The sequence below is a fragment of the Oncorhynchus masou genome, chromosome 29 (assembly GCF_036934945.1).
Source record: "Oncorhynchus masou masou isolate Uvic2021 chromosome 29, UVic_Omas_1.1, whole genome shotgun sequence".
NCBI classification, from domain to species: domain Eukaryota; kingdom Metazoa; phylum Chordata; class Actinopteri; order Salmoniformes; family Salmonidae; genus Oncorhynchus; species Oncorhynchus masou.
The window spans coordinates 98,281,395-98,309,037 of record NC_088240.1 but is presented as its reverse complement, the minus strand read 5'-3'; the positions used below and the strand labels follow the sequence as shown (position 1 = coordinate 98,309,037).

Below are 27,643 nucleotides of genomic sequence, written 5' to 3'. Positions count from 1 at the left end.
TCTCTCTCTTGCCTCTCTCTCTCTTGCCTCTCTCTCTCTGCCTCTCTCTCTCTGCCTCTCTCTCTCTGTGTCTCTCTCTCTGCCTCTCTCTCTCTCTGCCTCTCTCTCTCTCTGCCTCTCTCTCTCTCTGCCTCTCTCTCTCTCTGCCTCTCTCTCTCTCTCGCCTCTCTCGCCTCTCTCTCTGCCTCTCTCGCCTGTCTCTCCTCTCTCAGTGAGTCCTACTAAAGAGATCAAGATGATAGTGGGTATCCGTCGTAGCAGCATGAGCAGCAGCTGTGGCAGCAGTGGTTACTATAGCAGCAGTCCCACCCTCAGTAGCAGCCCCCCGGTGCTCTGTAACCCAAAGTCAGGTAAGAGGGTCACCGTTCTCCCTGAGTGACCTTAACACACTCTCTCAAACACAAACACACACACCACAGTCCGATAAGAGGGTCACCATTCTCCCTGAGTGACCTTAACACACTCTCTCAAACACACACAAACCACAGTGGGGTAAGAGGGTCACCGTTCTCCCTGAGTGACCTTAATACACTCTCTCAAACACAAACACACACACCACAGTCCGATAAGAGGGTCACCATTCTCCCTGAGTGACCTTAACACACTCTCTCAAACACACACAAACCACAGTGGGGTAAGAGGGTCACCATTCTCCCTGAGTGACCTTAACACACTCTCTCAAACACACACACACCACAGTCCGATAAGAGGGTCACCATTCTCCCTGAGTGACCTTAACACACACACAAACCACAGTGGGGTAAGAGTGTGAATAGGAGCCCTGTGCACAGCAGTGTGTCTTCAATGTGCTGATACCCTCTCCTCCCCAAACTGAGGTTCTGGTCAGGAACTACTGACTATCCAGAACACATGGAAAAACACTTGGAGTGTTTTGGATCCTCAGTTTAGGTAAATGGTAACAGTATCATGCAGACAGAACCAGGCTGTACTGGACTGCTGTCTGTACCAGTGACTAGTGGTCACACGGACAGAACCAGGCTGTTCTGGACTGCTGTCTGTACTAGTGACTAGTGATCACACGGACAGAACCAGCCTGTACTGGACTGCTGTCTGTACCAGTGACTAGTGGTCACACGGACAGAACCAGGCTGTTCTGGACTGCTGTCTGTACTAGTGACTAGTGGTCACACGGACAGAACCAGGCTGTTCTGGACTGCTGTCTGTACCAGTGACTAGTGGTCACACGGACAGAACCAGGCTGTTCTGGACTGCTGTCTGTATCAGTGACTAGTGGTCACACGGACAGAACCAGGCTGTTCTGGACTGCTGTCTGTACCAGTGACTAGTGGTCACACGGACAGAACCAGGCTGTTCTGGACTGCTGTCTGTACCAGTGACTAGTGGTCACACGGACAGAACCAGGCTGTTCTGGACTGCTGTCTGTACTAGTGACTAGTGGTCACACGGACAGAACCAGGCTGTTCTGGACTGCTGTCTGTACTAGTGACTAGTGGTCACACGGACAGAACCAGCCTGTACTGGACTGCTGTCTGTACCAGTGACTAGTGGTCACACGGACAGAACCAGGCTGTTCTGGACTGCTGTCTGTACCAGTGACTAGTGGTCACACGGACAGAACCAGGCTGTACTGGACTGCTGTCTGTATCAGTGACTAGTGGTCACACGGCCAGAACCAGGCTGTTCTGGACTGCTGTCTGTACTAGTGACTAGTGGTCACACGGACAGAACCAGGCTGTTCTGGACTGCTGTCTGTACTAGTGACTAGTGGTCACACGGCCAGAACCAGGCTGTTCTGGACTGCTGTCTGTACTAGTGACTAGTGGTCACACGGACAGAACCAGGCTGTTCTGGACTGCTGTCTGTACCAGTGACTAGTGATCACACGGCCAGAACCAGCCTGTACTGGACTGCTGTCTGTACTAGTGACTAGTGGTCACACGGACAGAACCAGGCTGTACTGGACTGCTGTCTGTACTAGTGACTAGTGGTCACACGGCCAGAACCAGGCTGTACTGGACTGCTGTCTGTACTAGTGACTAGTGATCACACGGACAGAACCAGCCTGTACTGGACTGCTGTCTGTACTAGTGACTAGTACCTACAGCTACATGACCTCTGACATGATGAGTCTGGGAAGAATCACACCATGTGGTTTACCCACGGTGCAGTGGAGCCTGTCATCGTCTGTAAGATGATCTCATGGCTCCATTATCTGAAGTGTACAATCTGTTTAACCCTTCAGTTTTCTATCCTGTAACCCTTCTCCGTTCTGCTGCCTTTTAGTCTAAAGATATCCAGGCTCTAGTCTTGTATAGAAGAAGACTGTTTCAGATATCCAGGCTCTAGTCTTGTATAGAAGGAGACTGTTTCAGATATCCAGGCTCTAGTCTTGTATAGAAGAAGACTGTTTCAGATATCCAGGCTCTAGTCTTGTATAGAAGAAGACTGTTTCAGATATCCAGGCTCTAGTCTTGTATAGGAGGCTGTGTTTCAGATATCCAGGCTCTAGTCTTGTATAGGAGGCTGTGTTTCAGATATCCAGGCTCTAGTCTTGTATAGGAGGCTGTGTTTCAGATATCCAGGCTCTAGTCTTGTATAGGAGGCTGTGTTTCAGATATCCAGGCTCTACTCTTGTATAGAAGAAGACTGTTTCAGATATCCAGGCTCTAGTCTTGTATAGGAGGCTGTGTTTCAGATATCCAGGCTCTAGTCTTGTATAGGAGGCTGTGTTTCAGATATCCAGGCTCTAGTCTTGTATAGGAGGCTGTGTTTCAGATATCCAGGCTCTAGTCTTGTATAGGAGGCTGTGTTTCAGATATCCAGGCTCTAGTCTTGTATAGGAGGCTGTGTTTCAGATATCCAGGCTCTAGTCTTGTATAGGAGGCTGTGTTTCAGATATCCAGGCTCTAGTCTTGTATAGGAGGCTGTGTTTCAGATATCCAGGCTCTAGTCTTGTATAGGAGGCTGTGTTTCAGATATCCAGGCTCTCGTCTTGTATAGGAGGCTGTGTTTCTATCAAAGACTGCTAATTAAAAGATGGAAAACATTTTATTCTTTAGCTGTGTGTAGCTGTGTGTAGCTGTGTAGCTGTGTGTAGCTGTGTGTTGCTGTGTGTAGCTGTGTGTAGCTGTGTGTAGCTGTGTGTAGCTGTGTGTAAATGTAAAGTATGAGATTCCCTGTTTCTAGTTTCTATTCCCTGTTTCTAGTTTGTCTTCGGGACATTGTGTTCTCCTATTTCTCTAAACGAGAGAGAAGGGTGTTGAAAGCGGCTGTTGAAAGTTGTGTGTGACAGGGTTTGAGGCCAGGGTTAGGTCAGGGGATAGTTGTGTGTGACAGGGTTTGAGGCCAGGGTTAGGTCAGGGGATAGTTGTGGGTGACAGGGTTTGAGGCCAGGGTTTGGTCAGGGGATAGTTGTGGGTGACAGGGTTTGAGGCCAGGGTTCGGTCAGGGGATAGTTGTGGGTGACAGGGTTTGAGGCCAGGGTTCGATCAGGAGAAAGTTGTGGGTGACAGGGTTTGAGAACAGGGTTAGGTCAGGGGATAGTTGTGGGTGACAGGGTTTGAGGTCAGGGGATAGTTGTGGGTGACAGGGTTTGAGGCCAGGGTTAGGTCAGGGGATAGTTGTGGGTGACAGGGTTTGAGGCCAGGGTTAGGTCAGGGGATAGTTGTGGGTGACAGGGTTTGAGGCCAGGGTTCGGTCAGGGGATAGTTGTGGGTGACAGGGTTTGAGGCCAGGGTTCGGTCAGGGGAAAGTTGTGGGTGACAGGGTTTGAGGCCAGGGTTCGGTCAGGGGAAAGTTGTGGGTGACAGGGTTTTAGGTCAGGGGATAGTTGTGGGTGACAGGGTTTGAGACCAGGGTTTGGTCAGGGGATAGTTGTGGGTGACAGGGTTTGAGACCAGGGTTCGGTCAGGGGATAGTTGTGGGTGACAGGGTTTGAGACCAGGGTTCGGTCAGGGGATAGTTGTGGGTGACAGGGTTTGAAGCCAGGGTTAGGTCAGGGGATAGTTGTGGGTGACAGGGTTTGAGGCCAGGGTTCGGTCAGGGGATAGTTGTGGGTGACAGGGTTTGAGGCCAGGGTTCGGTCAGGGGAAAGTTGTGGGTGACAGGGTTTTAGGTCAGGGGATAGTTGTGGGTGACAGGGTTTGAGGTCAGGGGATAGTTGTGGGTGACAGGGTTTGAGGTCAGGGGATAGTTGTGGGTGACAGGGTTTGAGGCCAGGGTTCGGTCAGGGGATAGTTGTGGGTGACAGGGTTTGAGGTCAGGGGATAGTTGTGGGTGACAGGGTTTGAGGCCAGGGTTCGGTCAGGGGATAGTTGTGGGTGACAGGGTTTGAGGCCAGGGTTCGGTCAGGGGATAGTTGTGGGTGACAGGGTCTGAGGCCAGGGTTCGGTCAGGGGATAGTTGTGGGTGACAGGGTTTGAGGCCAGGGTTCGGTCAGGGGAAAGTTGTGTGTTTTTGTCTGAGACCGTAGACGTATCATTAGCTGGTGTGCGAGCGTGCATGGATATTTCAGGTTAGCCACGGGGGAGTCCTGCTATTTCTTCCCGTTGAACTCTCTCCTGACCTACCCTCACCGAGAACATGAGTTGAGAAATGGAAAGTGTGTGTGTGTCTACAGTATGAACCATATGACCCAATAAGGGTTGTTCTGGCAAGAGCTGGAACAGGGGGAGTAGCCCTTAGTTGGCAGGCACACACACACACACACACACACACACACAGACACACACACACAGACAGACACTCACTGTGGGGGAGCTGGGGACTTACACCAGCAGGCCAGCCTGAGTTGCTGCACTCCCCACTGAGACAGAGGGGGACTGTTTATACTGTCGCACAGCACCAGGACAGAGGTGGACTGTTAATACTGTAGCACACGTCATGACACTGCCCTACACCCCCAGGCCAACGTCATGACACTGCCCTCCACCCCCAGGCCAACGTCATGACACTGCCCTCCACCCCCAGGCCAACGTCATGACACTGCCCTCCACCCCCAGGCCAACGTCATGACACTGCCCTCCACCCCCAGGCCAACGTCATGACACTGCCCTCCACCCCCAGGCAAACGTCATGACACTGCCCTACACCCCCAGGCCAACGTCATGACACTGCCCTCCACCCCCAGGCCAACGTCATGACACTGCCCTCCACCCCCAGGCCAACGTCATGTCACTGCCCTACACCCCCAGGCCAACGTCATGACACTGCCCTACACCCCCAGGCCAACGTCATGACACTGCCCTACACCCCCAGGCCAACGTCATGACACTGCCCTACACCCCTAGGCCAACGTCATGACACTGCCCTACACCCCCAGGCCAACGTCATGACACTGCCCTACACCCCCAGGCCAACGTCATGACACTGCCCTCCACCCCCAGGCCAACGTCATGACACTGCCCTACACCCCCAGGCCAACGTCATGACACTGCCCTACACCCCCAGGCCAACGTCATGACACTGCCCTACACCCCCAGGCCAACGTTATGACACTGCCCTACACCGGGACACAGGCCAACGTCATGTCACTGCCCTACACCCCCAGGCCAACGTCATGACACTGCCCTACACCCCAGGCCAACGTCATGACACTGCCCTCCACCCCCAGGCCAACGTCATGACACTGCCCTACACCGGGACACAGGCCAACGTCATGACACTGCCCTACACCCCCAGGCCAACGTCATGACACTGCCCTACACCCCCAGGCCAACGTCATGACACTGCCCTACACCCCCAGGCCAACGTCATGACACTGCCCTACACCCCAGGCCAACGTCATGACACTGCCCTATACCCCCAGGCCAACGTCATGACACTGCCCTACACCGGGACACAGGCCAACGTCATGACACTGCCCTCCACCCCCAGGTCAACGTCATGACACTGCCCTCCACCCCCAGGTCAACGTCATGACACTGCCCTCCACCCCCAGGCCAACGTCATGACACTGCCCTCCACCCCCAGGCCAACGTCATGACACTGCCCTCCACCCCCAGGCCAACGTCATGACACTGCCCTCCACCCCCAGGCCAACGTCATGACACTGCCCTCCACCCCCAGGCCAACGTCATGACACTGCCCTCCACCCCCAGGCCAACGTCATGACACTGCCCTCCACCCCCAGGCCAACGTCATGACACTGCCCTACACCCCCAGGCCAACGTCATGACACTGCCCTACACCGGGACACAGGCCAACGTCATGACAATGCCCTACACCCCCAGGCCAACGTCATGACACTGCCCTACACCCCCAGGCCAACGTCATGTCACTGCCCTACACCCCAGGCCAACGTCATGTCACTGCCCTACACCCCCAGGCCAACGTCATGACACCGCCCTACACCCCCAGGCCAACGTCATGACACCGCCCTACAACCCCAGGCCAACGTCATGACACTGCCCTACACCCCCAGGCCAACGTCATGACACTGCCCTACACCCCCAGGCCAACGTCATGACACTGCCCTACACCCCCAGGCCAACGTCATGACACTGCCCTACACCCCCAGGCCAACGTCATGACACTGCCCTACACCCCCAGGCCAACGTCATGACAGGGACACAGGCCAACGTCATGACAATGCCCTACACCCCCAGGCCAACGTCATGACACTGCCCTACACCCCCAGGCCAACGTCATGTCACTGCCCTACACCCCCAGGCCAACGTCATGTCACTGCCCTACACCCCCAGGCCAACGTCATGACACCGCCCTACACCCCCAGGCCAACGTCATGACACCGCCCTACAACCCCAGGCCAACGTCATGACACTGCCCTACACCCCCAGGCCAACGTCATGACACTGCCCTACACCCCCAGGCCAACGTCATGACACTGCCCTACACCCCCAGGCCAACGTCATGACACTGCCCTACACCGGGACACAGGCCAACGTCATGACACTGCCCTACACCCCCAGGCCAACGTCATGATACTGCCCTACACCCCCAGGCCAACGTCATGACACTGCCCTCCACCCCCAGGCCAACGTCATGACACTGCCCTCCACCCCCAGGCCAACGTCATGACACTGCCCTACACCCCCAGGCCAACGTCATGACACTGCCCTACACCCCCAGGCCAACGTCATGACACTGCCCTACACCCCCAGGCCAACGTCATGACACTGCCCTACACCGGGACACAGGCCAACGTCATGACACTGCCCTACACCCCCAGGCCAACGTCATGACACTGCCCTCCACCCCCAGGCCAACGTCATGACACTGCCCTACACCCCCAGGCCAACGTCATGACACTGCCCTACACCGGGACACAGGCCAACGTCATGACACTGCCCTACACCGGGACACAGGCCAACGTCATGACACTGCCCTCCACCCCCAGGCCAACGTCATGACACTGCCCTCCACCCCCAGGCCAACGTCATGACACTGCCCTACACCGGGACACAGGCCAACGTCATGACACTGCCCTACACCCCCAGGCCAACGTCATGACACTGCCCTACACCCCCAGGCCAACGTCATGACACTGCCCTACACCCCCAGGCCAACGTCATGACACTGCCCTACACCCCCAGGCCAACGGACACTGCCCTACACCCCCAGGCCAACGTCATGACACTGCCCTACACCCCCAGGCCAACGTCATGACACTGCCCTACACCCCCAGGCCAACGTCATGACACTGCCCTACACCCCAGGCCAACGTCATGACACTGCCCTACACCCCCAGGCCAACGTCATGACACTGCCCTACACCCCCAGGCCAACGTCATGTCACTGCCCTCCACCCCCAGGCCAACGTCATGACACTGCCCTCCACCCCCAGGCCAACGTCATGACACTGCCCTCCACCCCCAGGCCAATGTCATGACACTGCCCTACACCCCCAGGCCAACGTCATGACACTGCCCTACACCGGGACACAGGCCAACGTCATGACACTGCCCTATACCCCCAGGCCAACGTCATGACACTGCCCTACACCGGGACACAGGCCAACGTCATGACACTGCCCTCCACCCCCAGGTCAACGTCATGACACTGCCCTCCACCCCCAGGTCAACGTCATGACACTGCCCTCCACCCCCAGGCCAACGTCATGACACTGCCCTCCACCCCCAGGCCAACGTCATGACACTGCCCTCCACCCCCAGGCCAACGTCATGACACTGCCCTCCACCCCCAGGCCAACGTCATGACACTGCCCTCCACCCCCAGGCCAACGTCATGACACTGCCCTCCACCCCCAGGCCAACGTCATGACACTGCCCTCCACCCCCAGGCCAACGTCATGACACTGCCCTCCACCCCCAGGCCAACGTCATGACACTGCCCTACACCCCCAGGCCAACGTCATGTCACTGCCCTACACCCCCAGGCCAACGTCATGTCACTGCCCTACACCCCCAGGCCAACGTCATGTCACTGCCCTACACCCCCAGGCCAACGTCATGACACCGCCCTACACCCCCAGGCCAACGTCATGACACCGCCCTACAACCCCAGGCCAACGTCATGACACCGCCCTACACCCCCAGGCCAACGTCATGACACTGCCCTACACCCCCAGGCCAACGTCATGACACTGCCCTACACCCCCAGGCCAACGTCATGACACTGCCCTACACCGGGACACAGGCCAACGTCATGACACTGCCCTACACCCCCAGGCCAACGTCATGATACTGCCCTACACCCCCAGGCCAACGTCATGACACTGCCCTCCACCCCCAGGCCAACGTCATGACACTGCCCTCCACCCCCAGGCCAACGTCATGACACTGCCCTACACCCCCAGGCCAACGTCATGACACTGCCCTACACCGGGACACAGGCCAACGTCATGACACTGCCCTCCACCCCCAGGCCAACGTCATGACACTGCCCTACACCCCCAGGCCAACGTCATGACACTGCCCTACACCGGGACACAGGCCAACGTCATGACACTGCCCTACACCCCCAGGCCAACGTCATGACACTGCCCTCCACCCCAGGCCAACGTCATGACACTGCCCTACACCGGGACACAGGCCAACGTCATGACACTGCCCTACACCGGGACACAGGCCAACGTCATGACACTGCCCTACACCGGGACACAGGCCAACGTCATGACACTGCCCTACACCCCCAGGCCAACGTCATGACACTGCCCTCCACCCCAGGCCAACGTCATGACACTGCCCTCCACCCCCAGGCCAACGTCATGACACTGCCCTCCACCCCCAGGCCAACGTCATGACACTGCCCTACACCCCCAGGCCAACGTCATGACACTGCCCTACACCCCCAGGCCAACGTCATGACACTGCCCTACACCCCCAGGCCAACGTCATGACACTGCCCTACACCCCCAGGCCAACGTCATGACACTGCCCTACACCCCCAGGCCAACGTCATGACACTGCCCTCCACCCCCAGGCCAACGTCATGACACTGCCCTACACCCCAGGCCAACGTCATGACACTGCCCTCCACCCCCAGGCCAACGTCATGACACTGCCCTACACCGGGACACAGGCCAACGTCATGACACTGCCCTCCACCCCCAGGCCAACGTCATGACACTGCCCTCCACCCCCAGGCCAACGTCATGACACTGCCCTCCACCCCCAGGCCAACGTCATGACACTGCCCTACCCCCACCAACGCCATGACACTGCCCTACACCCCCAGGCCAACGTCATGACACTGCCCTCACCCCCAGGCCAACGTCATGACACTGCCCTCCACCCCCAGGCCAACGTCATGACACTGCCCTCATGACACTGCCCTACACCCCCAGGCCAACGTCCCTGACACTGCCCTACACCCCCAGGCCAACGTCATGACACTGCCCTACACCCCCAGGCCAACGTCATGACACTGCCCTCCACCCCAGGCCAACGTCATGACACTGCCCTACACCCCAGGCCAACGTCATGACACTGCCCTACACCCCCAGGCCAACGTCATGACACTGCCCTACACCCCAGGCCAACGTCATGACACTGCCCTCCACCCCCAGGCCAACGTCATGACACTGCCCTACACCCCCAGGCCAACGTCATGACACTGCCCTCCACCCCCAGGCCAACGTCATGACACTGCCCTCCACCCCCAGGCCAACGTCATGACACTGCCCTCCACCCCCAGGCCAACGTCATGACACTGCCCTCCACCCCCAGGCCAACGTCATGACACTGCCCTCCACCCCCAGGCCAACGTCATGACACTGCCCTCCACCCCAGGCCAACGTCATGACACTGCCCTCCACCCCCAGGCCAACGTCATGACACTGCCCTCCACCCCCAGGCCAACGTCATGACACCGCCCTCCACCCCCAGGCCAACGTCATGACACTGCCCTCCACCCCCAGGCCAACGTCATGACACTGCCCTCCACCCCCAGGCCAACGTCATGACACTGCCCTCCACCCCCAGGCCAACGTCCACCCCCAGGCCAACGTGACACCGCCCTCCACCCCCAGGCCAACGTCATGACACTGCCCTCCACCCCCAGGCCAACGTCATGACACTGCCCTATACCCCCAGGCCAACGTCATGACACCGCCCTCCACCCCCAGGCCAACGTCATGACACTGCCCTCCACCCCCAGGCCAACGTCATGACACTGCCCTCCACCCCCAGGCCAACGTCATGACACTGCCCTCCACCCCCAGGCCAACGTCATGACACTGCCCTCCACCCCAGGCCAACGTCATGACACCGCCCTCCACCCCCAGGCCAACGTCATGACACTGCCCTCCACCCCCAGGCCAACGTCATGACACTGCCCTATACCCCCAGGCCAACGTCATGACACCGCCCTCCACCCCCAGGCCAACGTCATGACACTGCCCTCCACCCCCAGGCCAACGTCATGACACTGCCCTACACCGGGACACAGCCTCTGACCCAGAACAATACACTGATTATTCACACACTGTTCATTCACAACACGGACGTTTTTATCATATCTGATAGATTACTCTTTCACAACCAACTCACACTGGCACATGGAAGTTGGCATGCATATTTAGACTAGCTACTTAAAGCTTACTAAAATTATTAGATAAACTAAAGCAGATGTGATTTAGTTTAACTCTGATCCCCACAACTCCTCCTCAGCCTTTTTGGTGAATTACTAACTTTTCACAATTCAGAGAAAAAGGTTTAGGCCTGTGTTCTCTCTCGGTCTCTGTCTGTCTCTGTCTCTCTCTGTGTGTGTGTGTGTGTTGTCCATTTTTAAAGGAGTTGTAAACAGTCAGCAGCAGTATGGAGGAGAGGGGCTGGAAGGCCAGAGAGAGGCTGTGTACAATTGTTCTGGAATACACAGGAAGTCTTTGAATCAGATTCTTGGGAAAAGATGGGAAGTGTTTTTCTCAGTAAGTCTGAAACACTGGGAGTTGAGGGTGAACCATGCAGGCAGCTGTTCCCAGCTTCCTGCCCCAAGAAGTTTGACATTAACTGCTATTCCTCCTCTATGGCTATAGATGAGCCTTGGTGATTTAAATACACGTTGAGGAAATGTATTGATTAGTGTGATCGACAACACTTGACAATACTACCTTATTTTTTTGGGGGGGGGAATGTACTTACTGTGAGATGTGGTTGTCTCATCGAGCTATCTTAAGATGAATGCACAAACTGTAAGTCGATCTGGAGAATAGTGTCTGCTTAATGACTCAACATGTCATGTAAATGAGTGTTGAGGGACGGCCGTCTGTTTGGGCCAGAGGGATCACGGCCGTCTGTTTGGGCCAGAGGGATCACGGCCGTCTGTTTGGGCCAGAGGGATCACGGCCGTCTGTTTGGGCCAGAGGGATCACGGCCGTCTGTTTGGGCCAGAGGGATCACGGCCGTCTGTTTGGGCCAGAGGGATCACGGCCGTCTGTTTGGGCCAGAGGGATCACGGCCGTCTGTTTGGGCCAGAGGGATCACGGCCGTCTGTTTGGGCCAGAGGGATCACGGCCGTCTGTTTGGGCCAGAGGGATCACGGCCGTCTGTTTGGGCCAGAGGGATCGCGTAACATCTGATTGGTGAGAGTTGTGAGAGGCTTAAGCCTGTAGATTCCATTAGTGAGCCCAGATCACTCATCACGGCCTCATTGACTTGAGTAGGAGGCCGTTCTTGTAATTGTATTTCTATGGCTGCGGCCCCTCCCTGAACACGGCTCTACTCTTCCTGTACTCCAGCTGTGGGGTGGAAGAGAATCTAGGTCACTGCAGTGTCCAGAGGTTACCCGAGGTCAACGTTAGTGAGTCACTCTCTAGGAAGAGAGGAACCCTTTCATACCGACTCAGTGCTGCTACCACCAAAACAAGGAATTGTGGGTGGGCGAGAGAACTGGTTTGAAGGACGGACGTCTGTTTATAAAGGTTAAGAGTTCATCTATAGTGAGTGTAGAGTAGCTACAGTGCATTCTGGAAGTATTCAGACCCCTTAACCTTTTCCACATTGTGTTATATTACAGCCTTGTTCTAAAAACGGATTACACACTTTTTGTTCCTCATCAATCTACATACAATAATGACATTTTTACAATTGTATTATAAATAACAGAAATACCTTATTTACATAAGTTTGCAGACCTTTGCTATGAGACTCAGTTGCATCCTGTTTCCATTGATTATCTTTGTTTCTACAACTTGATTGGAGTCCACCAGTGTTAAATTCAATTGATTGGACATGATTTAGAAAGGCACACACCTGTCTATATAAAGGTCCTACAGTGGACAGTGCATGTCAGAGCAAAAACCAAGCAATGAGGTCAAAGGAATTGTCCGTAGAGCTCCGAGACAGGATTGTGTCGAGGCACAGATCTGGGGAAAGGTACCAAAACATTTCTGCAGCATTGAAGATCCCCAAGAACACAGTGGCTTCCATCATTCTTAAATGGAAGAAGTTTGGAACCACCAAGACTCTTCCTTGAGCTGGCCACCCAGCCAAACTGAGCAATAGGGGGAGAAGGGCCTTGGTCAGGGAGGTGACCAAGAACCTGATGGTCACTCTGACAGGGCTCCAGAGTTCCTCTGTGGAGATGGGAGAACCACCTCTGCAGCTCTCCACCAATCAGGCCTTTTACGGTAGAGTGGCCAGACGGAAGCACAAGACAGCCCTCTTGCAGTTCATCTGGTCTGGCCAAACAGAGATCTGGTTAATCTGATGAAACCAAGATTGAACTCCTTGGCCTGAATGCCAAGCATCACATCTAGAGGAGACCTGGAACCATCCCTACCGCGAATCATGGTGGTGGCAGCATCATGCTGTGGGGATGTTTTTCAGCGGCAGGGACTGGGATACTAGACAGGATCAGGGTGAACGGAGCAAAGTACAGAGAGATCCTTGATGCAAACCTGCTCCAGAGCGCTCAAGAGCTCCGACTGAGTTCACCTTCCAACAGGACAACAACCCTAAGCACACAGCCAAGACAACGCAGGGGTGGATTCGGGACAGGTCTCTGAATGTCCTTGAGTGGCCCAGCCAGAGCCCGGACTAGGACCCGATCGAACATCTCTGGAGAGACAAATAGTTGTGCAGCAACGCTCCCCATCCAACCTGACAGAGATTGAGAGGATCTGCAGAGAAAAATGGGAGAAACTCCCCAAATACAGGTGTGCCAAGCTTGTAGCGTCATACCCAAGAAGACTCGAGGCTGTAATCGCTGCCAAAGGTGCTTCAACAAAGTACTTATTTTAAAATGTCTGAATACTTATGGAAATGTATTACAAATAAAAAATGTAAATATCACATTTGCAAACATTTCTAAAAACTTTTGACATTGTCATTATGGGGTATTGTGTGTAGATTGATGGGGGGGGGGGTGCATTTAGAATAAGGCTGTTACTTAAAATCTGGAAAAAGGTGAAGGGGTCTGAATACTTTCCAAATGCCCTGCATCTTCATATCCTCAACAGTACTATACTGACTATACAGTAGCTACCTGTATTCATGTCCTCAACAGTACTATACTGACTATACAGTAGCTACCTGTATTCATATCCTCAACAGTACTATACAGTAGCTACCTGTATTCATGTCCTCAACAGTACTATACTGACTATACAGTAGCTACCTGTGTTCCTATCCTCAACAGTACTATACTGACTATACAGTAGCTACCTGTATTCATATCCTCAACAGTACTATACTGAGTATACAGTAGCTACCTGTATTCATGTCCTCAACAGTACTATACTGACTATACAGTAGCTACCTGTATTCATATCCTCAACAGTACTATACAGTAGCTACCTGTATTCCTATCCTCAACAAGATTTCCTTCAGTTTAAATATGTGTTAGTGCAGATCCATTGTTCTGCAGATCCATTGTTCTGTGGATGTTTCTCCTCCTGTCTGAGTTGATGGTTACGCCACTATGAGCGCGCGCGCGCGCACACACACACACACACACACTCTCTCTGTCTTAAAACCAGCTATAGGAAACAGGGAAATTGTTTCCCTCGAGGCACGGTCATGTGACTGCATGCTTTCCTCTTTTCCATTAAACACCAGTAGCCATGTTGTCCTCCTCCTACACACAGGACAACATGATGAGACTATAGTTATTCCTCCTACACACAGGACAACACGATGAGACTATAGTTATTCCTCCTACACACAGGACAACACGATGAGACTATAGTTATTCCTCCTACACACAGGACAACATGATGAGACTATAGTTATTCCTCCTACACACAGGACAACACGATGAGACTATAGTTATTCCTCCTGCACACAGGACAACACGATGAGACTATAGTTATTCCTCCTACACACAGGACAACACGATGAGACTATAGTTATTCCTCCTGCACACAGGACAACACGATGAGACTATAGTTATTCCTCCTACACACAGGACAACACGATGAGACTATAGTTATTCCTCCTGCACACAGGACAACACGATGAGACTATAGTTATTCCTCCTGCACACAGGACAACACGATGAGACTATAGTTATTCCTCCTGCACACAGGACAACATGATGAGACTATAGTTATTCCTCCTGCACACAGGACAACATGATGAGACTATAGTTATTCCTCCTACACACAGGACAACACGATGAGACTATAGTTATTCCTCCTACACACAGGACAACACGATGAGACTATAGTTATTCCTCCTACACACAGGACAACACGATGAGACTATAGTTATTCCTCCTGCACACAGGACAACATGATGAGACTATAGTTATTCCTCCTACACACAGGACAACATGATGAGACTATAGTTATTCCTCCTGCACACAGGACAACACGATGAGACTATAGTTATTCCTCCTGCACACAGGACAACATGATGAGACTATAGTTATTCCTCCTACACACAGGACAACATGATGAGACTATAGTTATTCCTCCTGCACACAGGACAACACGATGAGACTATAGTTATTCCTCCTGCACACAGGACAACATGATGAGACTATAGTTATTCCTCCTGCACACAGGACAACACGATGAGACTATAGTTATTCCTCCTGCACACAGGACAACACGATGAGACTATAGTTATTCCTCCTGCACACAGGACAACACGATGAGACTATAGTTATTCCTCCTGCACACAGGACAACATGATGAGACTATAGTTATTCCTCCTGCACACAGGACAACACGATGAGACTATAGTTATTCCTCCTACACACAGGACAACACGATGAGACTATAGTTATTCCTCCTGCACACAGGACAACACGATGAGACTATAGTTATTCCTCCTGCACACAGGACAACATGATGAGACTATAGTTATTCCTCCTACACACAGGACAACACGATGAGACTATAGTTATTCCTCCTGCACGCAGGACAACACGATGAGACTATAGTTATTCCTCCTGCACACAGGACAACACGATGAGACTATAGTTATTCCTCCTACACACAGGACAACACGATGAGACTATAGTTATTCCTCCTACACACAGGACAACATGATGAGACTATAGTTATTCCTCCTACACACAGGACAACACGATGAGACTATAGTTATTCCTCCTGCACACAGGACAACACGATGAGACTATAGTTATTCCTCCCGCACACAGGACAACATGATGAGACTATAGTTATTCCTCCTGCACACAGGACAACATGATGAGACTATAGTTATTCCTCCTACACACAGGACAACACGATGAGACTATAGTTACTGCTGCACACAGGACAACACGATGAGACTATAGTTATTCCTCCTACACACAGGACAACATGATGAGACTATAGTTATTCCTCCTACACACAGGACAACACGATGAGACTATAGTTACTGCTGCACACAGGACAACACGATGAGACTATAGTTATTCCTCCTACACACAGGACAACATGATGAGACTATAGTTATTCCTCCTACACACAGGACAACATGATGAGACTATAGTTACTGCTGCACACAGGACAACACGATGAGACTATAGTTATTCCTCCTGCACACAGGACAACATGATGAGACTATAGTTATTCCTCCTACACACAGGACAACACGATGAGACTATAGTTATTCCTCCTACACACAGGACAACATGATGAGACTATAGTTATTCCTCCTGCACACAGGACAACACGATGAGACTATAGTTATTCCTCCTGCACACAGGACAACACGATGAGACTATAGTTATTGCTGCAGGAGGAATGTTCTGCAGCGGGTGTGTGTGTGTCAGTACTTACTGTGTGTGTCAGTACTTACTGTGTGTGTGTCAGTACTTACTGTGTGTGTCAGTACTTACGTGTGTGTGTGTGTGTGTGTGTGTGTGTGTGTCAGTACTTACTGTGTGTTTGCTTTGCAGTGTTGAAGAGACAAGTGAGTCCTGAGGAGCTGCAGACCCCAGGAGGCCCTTACATAAAGAAGACATTCACAGTACGTCACACACACACACACACACACACACACACACACACACACACACACACACACACACACACACACACACACGGGGTTGTGTAATGAATGTAATGACATGCCCGATCCATAGACTGTTCTCTCTGCTTCCGCACGGCAAGTGGTACCGGTGCATCAAGTCTGACACCAGCAGGTTCCCGAACAGCTTCTGTCCCCAGGCCAGCAGACTGACACACACAGCTTCTGTCCCCAGGCCAGCAGACTGACACACACAGCTTCTGTCCCCAGGCCAGCAGACTGACACACACAGCTTCTGTCCCCAGGCCAGCAGACTGATACACACAGCTTCTGTCCCCAGGCCAGCAGACTGACACACACAGCTTCTGTCCCCAGGCCAGCAGACTGACACACACAGCTTCTGTCCCCAGGCCAGCAGACTGACACACACAGCTTCTGTCCCCAGGCCAGCAGACTGACACACAGCTTCTGTCCCCAGGCCAGCAGACTGACACACAGCTTCTGTCCCCAGGCCAGCAGACTGACACACAGCTTCTGTCCCCAGGCCAGCAGACTGACACACACAGCTTCTGTCCCCAGGCCAGCAGACTGACACACACAGCTTCTGTCCCCAGGCCAGCAGACTGACACACACAGCTTCTGTCCCCAGGCCAGCAGACTGATCCACACAGCTTCTGTCCCCAGGCCAGCAGACTGACACACACAGCTTCTGTCCCCAGGCCAGCAGACTGACACACACAGCTTCTGTCCCCAGGCCAGCAGACTGACACACACAGCTTCTGTCCCCAGGCCAGCAGACTGACACACACAGCTTCTGTCCCCAGGCCAGCAGACTGACACACACAGCTTCTGTCCCCAGGCCAGCAGACTGACACACACAGCTTCTGTCCCCAGGCCAGCAGACTGACACACACAGCTTCTGTCCCCAGGCCAGCAGACTGACACACACAGCTTCTGTCCCCAAGAAGATGGCATGGCCACATCCCACACACAGTAGACACACACTCTGGCCTGCATGGTCTGATCCACAGGCGATTCTCCTCCTTACCGGGTCTGATATTCACCAGGGAATCGGGCTGAATACACTACTGATACCAGTTCATATTAGACTGTGTGGGACACATCATCACTCCTAACAGACTGACCGGATTGGCTCTGGGCTCTGCCTGAGATGACCCTCTTGTGTTCTGAAATGGAATGCTTGTCTGAGTAGGTTCTTAGAAGCCTCATGAGGGAGATCTGATAAGGGCTGTTACAGCACGCGCAAACACACCACACACACACCCTCACCCTAAAATAGCCTCTGTCCTCGTGTAGGAAATGTCCCCTACTTATGGTGAATTCCAGTATCCACAAGGATAGTAAATACACACACACACACACACACACACACACACACACACACACACACACAGTTAAAAACAACACTTCATTTTACTTATGCATAACAAACATTACAGTTCCTGACATACATTTTAGAGAATGATGAAACATCAAAATCATCCTACAACACTGTTGCATCTCATGTCATGCCCCCTGTAGCGCGGAGCCGTGCCCCCCCGTAGCGCGGAGCCGTGCCCCCCCGTAGCGCGGAGCCGTGCCCCCCCGTAGCGCGGAGCCGTGCCCCCCCGTAGCGCGGAGCCGTGCCCCCGTAGCGCGGAGCCGTGCCCCCGTAGCGCGGTGCCGTGCCCCCGTAGCGCGGTGCCGTGCCCCCCGTAGCGCGGTGCCGTGCCCCCGTAGCGCGGTGCCGTGCCCCCCGTAGCGCGGTGCCGTGCCCCCGTAGCGCGGTGCCGTGCCCCCGTAGCGCGGTGTCGTGCCCCCGTAGCGCGGTGTCGTGCCCCCCGTAGCGCCGAGCCAGGCCCCCCGTGAGCGCGTTGCCATGCCCCCGTAGCGCGGTGCCATGCCCCCCGTAGCGCGTTGCCATGCCCCCCGTAGCGCGGTGTCATGCCCCCCCGTAGCGCGTTGCCATGCCCCCCGTAGCGCGGTGTCATGCCCCCTGTAGAACGTTGTCCTGTAACACGGTGCCAGCCTTTTTAGTCACACCAACCCTGTTGTTTCTAGCTCTCTGCTTTAATGCTCTTGTTTAAATACATGTTGACCTGCCTGCCTGCCTCCTCAGATCGTGGGGGATGCGGTGGGCTGGGGCTTCGTGGTGCGGGGCAGTAAGCCCTGCCACATCCAGGCTGTCGACCCCAGTGGTCCCGCAGCTGCAGCTGGGATGAAGGTATGTAACACACAGACCTCACACACATACCATCACACACACACACACACATATATATATATATATATATATTAATTACTCATACTCCACTGCCAGCTGGGAGTAGAGAGCACTGACCTAAACAATGGGGAGGGGGGAGGAAGGAAGGGAGAGCGGCCAAGGGAATTAGTGAGGGAGGAGAGATGTGGAAGAGAGGGGCAGGGAGAGGAGAGAGACCAGGGGAAGGAGTGAGGGAGGAGAGAGACCAGGGGGAGGGAAAGGGGGAGGAGAGCAGAAGGAAGGCGGAGGAGAGAAGTGAACTAAGACGAAGGAGCCGCAGCTAAATTAACTTTAGTAAAAAAATTAATCTGTTATCAATATGGAAGATATAGTGTCACTTCTGTCACATTTATCACCATGAAAACATGTGCTATGTTTCTACCTCTCCCCTTTCTCCTTTCCTCCCTCCCTGTTCCCCTCCCTTTCCCCTCCCTTTCTCCTCTCCTCTCTCCCTATTCCCCTCCCTTTCTCCTCTCCTCTCTCCCTGTTCCCCTCCCTTTCTCCTCTCCTCTCTCCCTGTTCCCCTCCCTTTCTCCTTTCCTCCCTCCCTGTTCCCCTCCCTTTCCCCTCCCTTTCTCCTCTCCTCTCTCCCTGTTCCCCTCCCTTTCTCCTCTCCTCTCTCCCTGTTCCCCTCCCTTTCTCCTCCTCTCTCTCTGTTCCCCTCCCTTTCTCCTCTCCTCCCTCCCTGTTCCCCTCCCTTTCCCCTCTCCTCTCTCCCTGTTCCCCTCCCTTTCTCCTCCTCTCTCTGTTCCCCTCCCTTCTCCTCTCCTCCCTCCCTGTTCCCCTCCCTTTCCCCTCTCCTCTCTCCCTGTTCCCCTCCCTTTCTCCTCCTCTCTCTCTGTTCCCCTCCCTTTCTCCTCTCCTCCCTCCCTGTTCCCCTCCCTTTCCCCTCTCCTCTCTCCCTGTTCCCCTCCCTTTCTCCTCCTCTCTCTCTGTTCCCCTCCCTTTCTCCTCTCCTCCCTCCCTGTTCCCCTCCCTTTCCCCTCTCCTCTCTCCCTGTTCCCCTCCCTTTCTCCTCCTCTCTCTCTGTTCCCCTCCCTGTCTCCTCTCCTTTCTCCCTATTCCCCTCCCTTTCTCCTCTCCTCTCTCCCTATTCCCCTCCCTTTCTCCTCTCCTCCCTCCCTGTTCCCCTCCCTTTCCCCTCCCTTTCTCCTCTCCTCTCTCCCTGTTCCCCTCCCTTTCTCCTCTCCTCTCTCCCTATTCCCCTCCCTTTCTCCTCCTCTCTCTCTGTTCCCCTCCCTGTCTCCTCTCCTTTCTCCCTGTTCCCCTCCCTTTCTCCTCTCCTCTCTCCCTATTCCCCTCCCTTTCTCCTCTCCTCCCTCCCTGTTCCCCTCCCTTTCCCCTCCCTTTCTCCTCTCCTCTCTCCCTGTTCCCCTCCCTTTCTCCTCCTCTCTCTCTGTTCCCCTCCCTGTCTCCTCTCCTCTCTCCCTATTCCCCTCCCTTTCTCCTCTCCTCTCTCCCTGTTCCCCTCCCTGTCTCCTCTCCTCTCTCCCTATTCCCCTCCCTTTCTCCTCTCCTCTCTCCCTGTTCCCTTCCCTTTCTCCTCTCCTCTCTCCCTATTCCCCTCCCTTTCTCTTCTCCTCTCTCCCCCTCCCTTTCTCCTCTCTTCCCCTCCTCTCTTCCTCTCCTCCTCTAAGTCGAGAGCAGAGCTGGCTCCATCCCATAGAAATCAAGCTGATGCAGTAATAACGGATCTGTGCAGCCTGGGGTTTGTGTCCCAAATGGCGCCCTATGTAGTGCACTACTTTAGACCATAGACCTATGGGCCCTGTTCAAACGTAGTGCACTACATAGGGAATATGGTGAAATTCTGGACACAGGCAGTCAGTTACGCAACACTAAATGCTGTTCTCTCTGTATGGTTGTTGATGCTTCTTATATAAGCCATGTTGGTCAGACAGTCTGAAGCCTTGTTTACTGCCTGCCTTTCCTCTGGTAAAACAGGCCCTGACTGAAGCCTTGTGTTTACTGCCTGCCTTTCCTCTGTGGTAAAACAGGCTCTGACTGAAGCCTTGTGTTTACTGCCTGCCTTTCCTCTGTGGTAAAACAGGCTCTGACTCTCACATTGATCACATGCTAGTGCCTCTTAACAGAGGCACTAAAAGCGAGTCACAGCTCTTGAAGTGGCCCATAAACTCTCATTCTATGGGGACCTTTGGAAGGAGATAATGACAGAGAGTTGACTCACTGCTTCCAAATGTTACGTCTAACGTTGCTCAAGCGGCAGTTTTCTAATGTTGGTCGAACGTTGCCAGAGTTGAGGTCATTTATAATATGAATGAGGCAGAACATCTCCGTCATGGCAACCACAGCCATGTAATACATATAATCACAACACAACAGGAGACAGAGGTCTGAGGAGACTCAGACAACAACAGGAGACAGAGGTCTGAGGAGACTCGGACCACAACAGGAGACAGTAGAGGTCTGAGGAGACTCGGACCACAACAGGAGACAGTAGAGGTCTGAGGAGACTCGGACAACACAACAAGAGACAGTAGAGGTCTGAGGAGACTCGGACCACAACAGGAGACAGTAGAGGTCTGAGGAGACTCAGACCACAACAGGAGACAGTAGAGGTCTGAGGAGACTCGGACCACAACAGGAGACCGTAGAGGTCTGAGGAGACTCAGACAACAACAGGAGACCGTAGAGGTCTGAGGAGACTCAGACAACAACAGGAGACAGTGGAGGTCTGCTGAGACTCAGACAATACAACAGGAGACAGTAGAGGTCTGAGGAGACTCGGACCACAACAGGAGACAGTAGAAGTCTGAGGAGACTCGGACCACAACAGGAGACAGTAGAGGTCTGAGGAGACTCAGACCACAACAGGAGACAGTAGAAGTCTGAGGAGACTCACACCACAACAGGAGACAGTAGAGGTCTGAGGAGACTCGGACCACAACAAGAGACAGTAGAGGTCTGCTGAGACTCAGACCACAAGAGAAGATAGAGGTCTGAGACTCATAGAGACACTTAGCTAAACAGATTCAGCAGGTACACGATGAACATAAATAAACAGAAGTTTCATGTTGTAAGCCACCTGGATAAACATCTCAAATGTATGATGTCTTAACCCTCGTCCCAGTATAGTAACATTTAGAGTACGGCTGAATTAATCTGCTTGAGTCACCTGTCAAATGTTCCTCTATCCGTCTCCAATCATCTGGAGTGATTGGTGAAGAAAAATATAACCGCAGTGGTTAGACAGGGCAATGACTTATACCCTGTAGCCGTGGTAACACAGAACAATGACTTATACCCTGTATCAGTGGTTAGACAGAACAATGACTTATACCCTGTAGCAGTGGTTCGACAGAACAATGACTTATACCCTGTAGCAGTGGTAACACAGAGCAATGACTTATACCCTGTAGCAGTGGTAACACAGAGCAATGACTTATACCCTGTAGCAGTGGTTAGACAGAACATTGACTTATACCCTGTAGCCGTGGTAACACAGAGCAATGACTTATACCCTGTAGCAGTGGTAACACAGAGCAATGACTTATACCCTGTAGCAGTGGTTAGACAGAACAATGACTTATACCCTGTAGCCGTGGTAACACAGAACAATGACTTATACCCTGTAGCAGTGGTAACACAGAGCAATGACTTATACCCTGTAGCAGTGGTAACACAGAGCAATGACTTATACCCTGTAGCAGTGGTTAGACAGAACATTGACTTATACCCTGTAGCCGTGGTAACACAGAGCAATGACTTATACCCTGTAGCAGTGGTTAGACAGAGCAATGACTTATACCCTGTAGCAGTGGTAACACAGAGCAATGACTTATACCCTGTAGCCGTGGTTCGACAGAGCAATGACTTATACCCTGTAGCAGTGGTAACACAGAGCAATGACTTATACCCTGTATCAGTGGTTCGATAGAACAATGACTTATACCCTGTATCAGTGGTTAGACAGAGCAATGACTTATACCCTGTAGCCATGGTAACACAGAACAATGACTTATACCCTGTAGCCGTGGTAATACAGAACAATGACTTATACCCTGTAGCCGTGGTAACACAGAACAATGACTTATACCCTGTAGCTGTGGTAACACAGAACAATGGCTTATACCCTGTAGCTGTGGTAAAACAGAACAATGACTTATACCCTGTATCAGTGGTTAGACAGAGCAATGACTTATACCCTGTAGCAGTGGTTAGACAGAGCAATGACTTACACCCTGTAGCCGTGGTAACACAGAACAATGACTTATACCCTGTATCAGTGGTTAGACAGAGCAATGACTTATACCCTGTAGCAGTGGTTAGACAGAGCAATGACTTACACCCTGTAGCCGTGGTAACACAGAACAATGACTTATACCCTGTATCAGTGGTTAGACAGAGCAATGACTTATACCCTGTAGCAGTGGTTAGACAGAACAATGACTTATACCCTGTAGCCGTGGTAACACAGAACAATGACTTATACCCTGTAGCAGTGGTAACACAGAACAATGACTTATACCCTGTAGCCGTGGTAACACAGAACAATGACTTATACCCTGTAGCCGTGGTAACACAGAACAATGACTTATACCCTGTAGCCGTGGTAACACAGAACAATGACTTATACCCTGTAGCCGTGGTAACACAGAACAATGACTTATACCCTGTAGCCGTGGTAACACAGAACAATGACTTATACCCTGTAGCCGTGGTAACACAGAACAATGACTTATACCCTGTAGCCGTGGTAACACAGAACAATGACTTATACCCTGTAGCCGTGGAAACACAATGACTTATACCCTGTATCAGTGGTAACACAATGACTTATACCCTGTAGCAGTGGGTAGACAGAACAATGACTTATACCCTGTAGCCGTGGTTAGACAGAGCAATGACTTATACCCTGTAGCAGTGGTTAGACAGAGCAATGACTTATACCCTGTAGCAGTGGTTAGACAGAGCAATGACTTATACCCTGTAGCAGTGGTTAGACAGAGCAATGACTTATACCCTGTATCAGTGGTAACACAATGACTTATACCCTGTAGCAGTGGTTAGACAGAACAATGACTTGTAGCCGTGGTAACACAGAGCAATGACTTATACCCTGTATCAGTGGTAACACAATGACTTATACCCTGTAGCAGTGGTTAGACAGAACAATGACTTATACCCTGTAGCCGTGGTAACACAGCACAATGACTTATACCCTGTAGCCGTGGTAACACAGAACACTGCAGTTTAACATGTCTCCATCTCTACAAATTCTCTGCAGCCTAAGATAACCAGTATCTCATTCATTTCAGCAACGGCCTGGCCATGAAACGGTTAACAAACGCTTTTTCTGAGAAATCCTCAAGTGCTCTTTTCTAGGAGTATTAACTCCTGAGTGACTGGGGCCTTCTGGGTAACGGTTGACCCGTTGCCAAGAAAAATAAGGGATTGTGTTTTGATGTAATTTGCAGCGAGGGGATGCTCTAGAATTCCTTCACTGCATGAAATTAGAGTGAAGTTGAGACAATGGCTTGCCATGTTGCAAAACAGTCCTAAAACATGTTTGTTTTTGCCAACACTGTTGCAATAGTGAGTCAGGAATCAAATCAAATGTTTTTCCCATCGAGAGCTAACTCTCCTCTCCCTTTCTGTTGTTTCTCCCATCGAGAGCTAACACTCTCCTCTCCCTTTCTCTGTTGTTTCTCCCGTTGAGAGCTAACACTCTCCTCTCCCTTTCTCTGTTGTTTCTCCCATCGAGAGCTAACACTCTCCTCTCCCTTTCTCTGTTTCTCCCATCGAGAGCTAACTCTCCTCTCCCTTTCTCTGTTGTTTCTCCCATCGAGAGCTAACACTCTCCTCTCCCTTTCTCTCTCTGTTGTTTCTCCCATCGAGTGCTAACTCTCCTCTCCCTTTCTCTCTCTGTTGTTTCTCCCATCGAGAGCTAACACTCCTCTCCCTTTCTCTCTCTGTTGTTTCTCCCGTCGAGTGCTAACTCTCCTCTCCCTTTCTGTTGTTTCTCCCATCGAGAGCTAACACTCTCCTCTCCCTTTCTGTTGTTTCTCCCATCGAGAGCTAACACTCTCCTCTCTCTTTCTCTGTTGTTTCTCCCATCGAGATCTAACACTCTCCTCTCCCTTTCTGTTGTTTCTCCCATCGAGAGCTAACACTCTCCTCTCCCTTTCTCTGTTGTTTCTCCCATCGAGAGCTCACACTCTCCTCTCCCTTTCTGTTGTTTCTCCCATCGAGAGCTAACTCCTCTCCCTTTCTCGTTGTTTCTCCCAGCGAGAGCTAACTCTCCTCTCCCTTTCTGTTGTTTCTCCCATCGAGAGCTAACTCCTCTCCCTTTCTCGTTGTTTCTCCCATCGAGAGCTAACTCTCCTCTCCCTTTCTCTGTTGTTTCTCCCAAAGAGAAATGCATGTGTAGACATGGCTAACTCCTCTGTTCTTCTCCCTCCTCTAGGTGTGTCAGTTTGTGGTCTCGGTCAACGGGCTAAACGTGCTGTCTCTGGACTACAGGACAGTCAGTAACCTCATCCTGACCGGGCCCAGGACCGTTGTCATGGAAGTCATGGAGGAAGCAGATTACTGAAGAGGCAGGCTATCACGTGGCAGGGGGCGTGGCTGAGCAGAGTAGACCCAAGGCAGAATCTAAAGACACCATAGAGATAGAAGTGCCTTTATGGAACTCTATGGGGAAACTCTCTCTGGGCTTCTCACTCTATGGGAAACTCTCTCTGGGCTTCTCACTCTATGGGAAACTCTCTCTGGGCTTCTCACTCTATGGGAAACTCTCTCTGGGCTTCTCACTCTATGGGAAACTCTCTCTGGGCTTCTCACTCTATGGGAAACTCTCTCTGGGCTTCTCACTCTATGGGAAACTCTCTCTGGGCTTCTCACTCTATGGGAAACTCTCTCTGGGCTTCTCACTCTATGGGAAACTCTCTCTGGGCTTCTCACTCTATGGGAAACTCTCGCTGGGCTTCTCACTCTATGGGAAACTCTCTCTGGGCTTCTCACTCTATGGGAAACTCTCTCTGGGCTTCTCACTCTAGGAAAGACTCAGTCAAGCTCTGCCAGCCACCACCCACGTCTCCTTCCTATTGGACACTGCTTCCCTCTGATGGCCTCCAATAGAACTGCTTGGAGAAGAGCGAGGGACATTAGTTACTCTGTTAGATGCACACATCTTGTCATTGGTCTCCTGTCTCATCTGTCTAGTTGATGTTGAGACATCAGATGGACCCTGATAACATAACAGCCCCCTGCTCCATGATTAGGGGACTGTGCCCTGCTGTCCCCTTCTGGTTGCTCACTGTCTCCTGTGGTCTGTGTTTTCTTTATGTATTGATGGTACTACCTATGTGTGAAGCTGTGTGGGGAGAGACAGTTCTGGACCTGTCTAGATCTGTCTGTATTTCTCTATCCCAGGATGAGATGTGGTGAAGTTGAAGACAGGCCTGAAGGAGACAGACAGCATGTCATTCGGGACAGGCCTGAAGGAGACAGGCAGCATATCATTTCGGGACAGGCCTGAAGGAGGCAGGCAGCATATCATTTCGGGACAGGCCTGAAGGAGACAGGCAGCATATAATTTCGGGACAGGCCTGAAGGAGACAGACAGCATATCATTTCGGGACAGGCCTGAAGGAGACAGGCAGCATATAATTCAGGACAGGCCTGAAGGAGACAGACAGCATATCATTTCGGGACAGGCCTGAAGGAGACAGGCAGCATATCATTCGGGACAGGCCTGAAGGAGACAGGCAGCATATCATTTTGGGACAGGCCTGAAGGAGACAGGCAGCATATAATTTCGGGACAGGCCTGAAGGAGACAGGCAGCATATAATTTCGGGACAGGCCTGAAGGAGACAGGCAGCATATAATTTCGGGACAGGCCTGAAGGAGACGGGCAGCATATCATTCAGGACAGGAGTGTGAAGCATTAGCAAGTGACTGTTCAATCCTCTGGGCCACATGATGCAAACCACGTCCAACGACTCCAGAGCTGTTTGGACGTGTGACACCGATACCAGCCTGGTTCCGCTGTGCCGTTGGCTAGAGATCACTCACTATACATGGTGGTAGTTGTGTGAAGTTGGCCTTAGTTTAACCAAGCAAACAGGGTTGTATAATGTTCATGTTTATGCAGGACTAATTGTTGTCGATGATGTCTTTTCCCTGTACACTTAGGGGGAGTTTCCCGGACAACAAATCCTGGACTAAAAAGTCTAAATCAATAGATGATCTCCATTTGAAAGTCCATGATTATTCTTTGTTCGGGAAATCGTCATTTGAAGACAAAGTAGGTAGCTACTAGCTAGTTAATGAGGTAAAACTTGACAGGATGGTTCTACTGTCTGTAGGCCTGAATATCATGGTTATAATTACCACATAAAGGATATGACTCAGTATGTAGACCTAAAGGATATGACTCAGTATGTAGACCTAAAGGATATGTAGACCTAAAGGATATGACTCAGTATGTAGACCTAAAGGATATGTAGACCTAAAGGATATGTAGACCTAAAGGATATGTAGACCTAAAGGATATGACTCAGTATGTAGACCTAAAGGATATGTAGACCTAA

General features: G+C 52.2%; 1 protein-coding gene across 1 annotated transcript; it reads left to right on the top strand.

Annotated features, from left to right (window-relative positions):
- Positions 1 to 224: 224 nt before the first annotated feature.
- On the top strand, positions 225 to 27,643 carry LOC135521034 (DEP domain-containing mTOR-interacting protein-like). Its single transcript, XM_064946939.1, has 4 exons — positions 225 to 350; positions 16,753 to 16,823; positions 18,943 to 19,047; positions 25,514 to 27,643. The coding sequence occupies exons 1-4, from the start codon at positions 236 to 238 to the stop codon at positions 25,640 to 25,642; spliced, it is 420 nt and encodes a 139-aa protein (XP_064803011.1). The 5' UTR covers positions 225 to 235; the 3' UTR covers positions 25,643 to 27,643.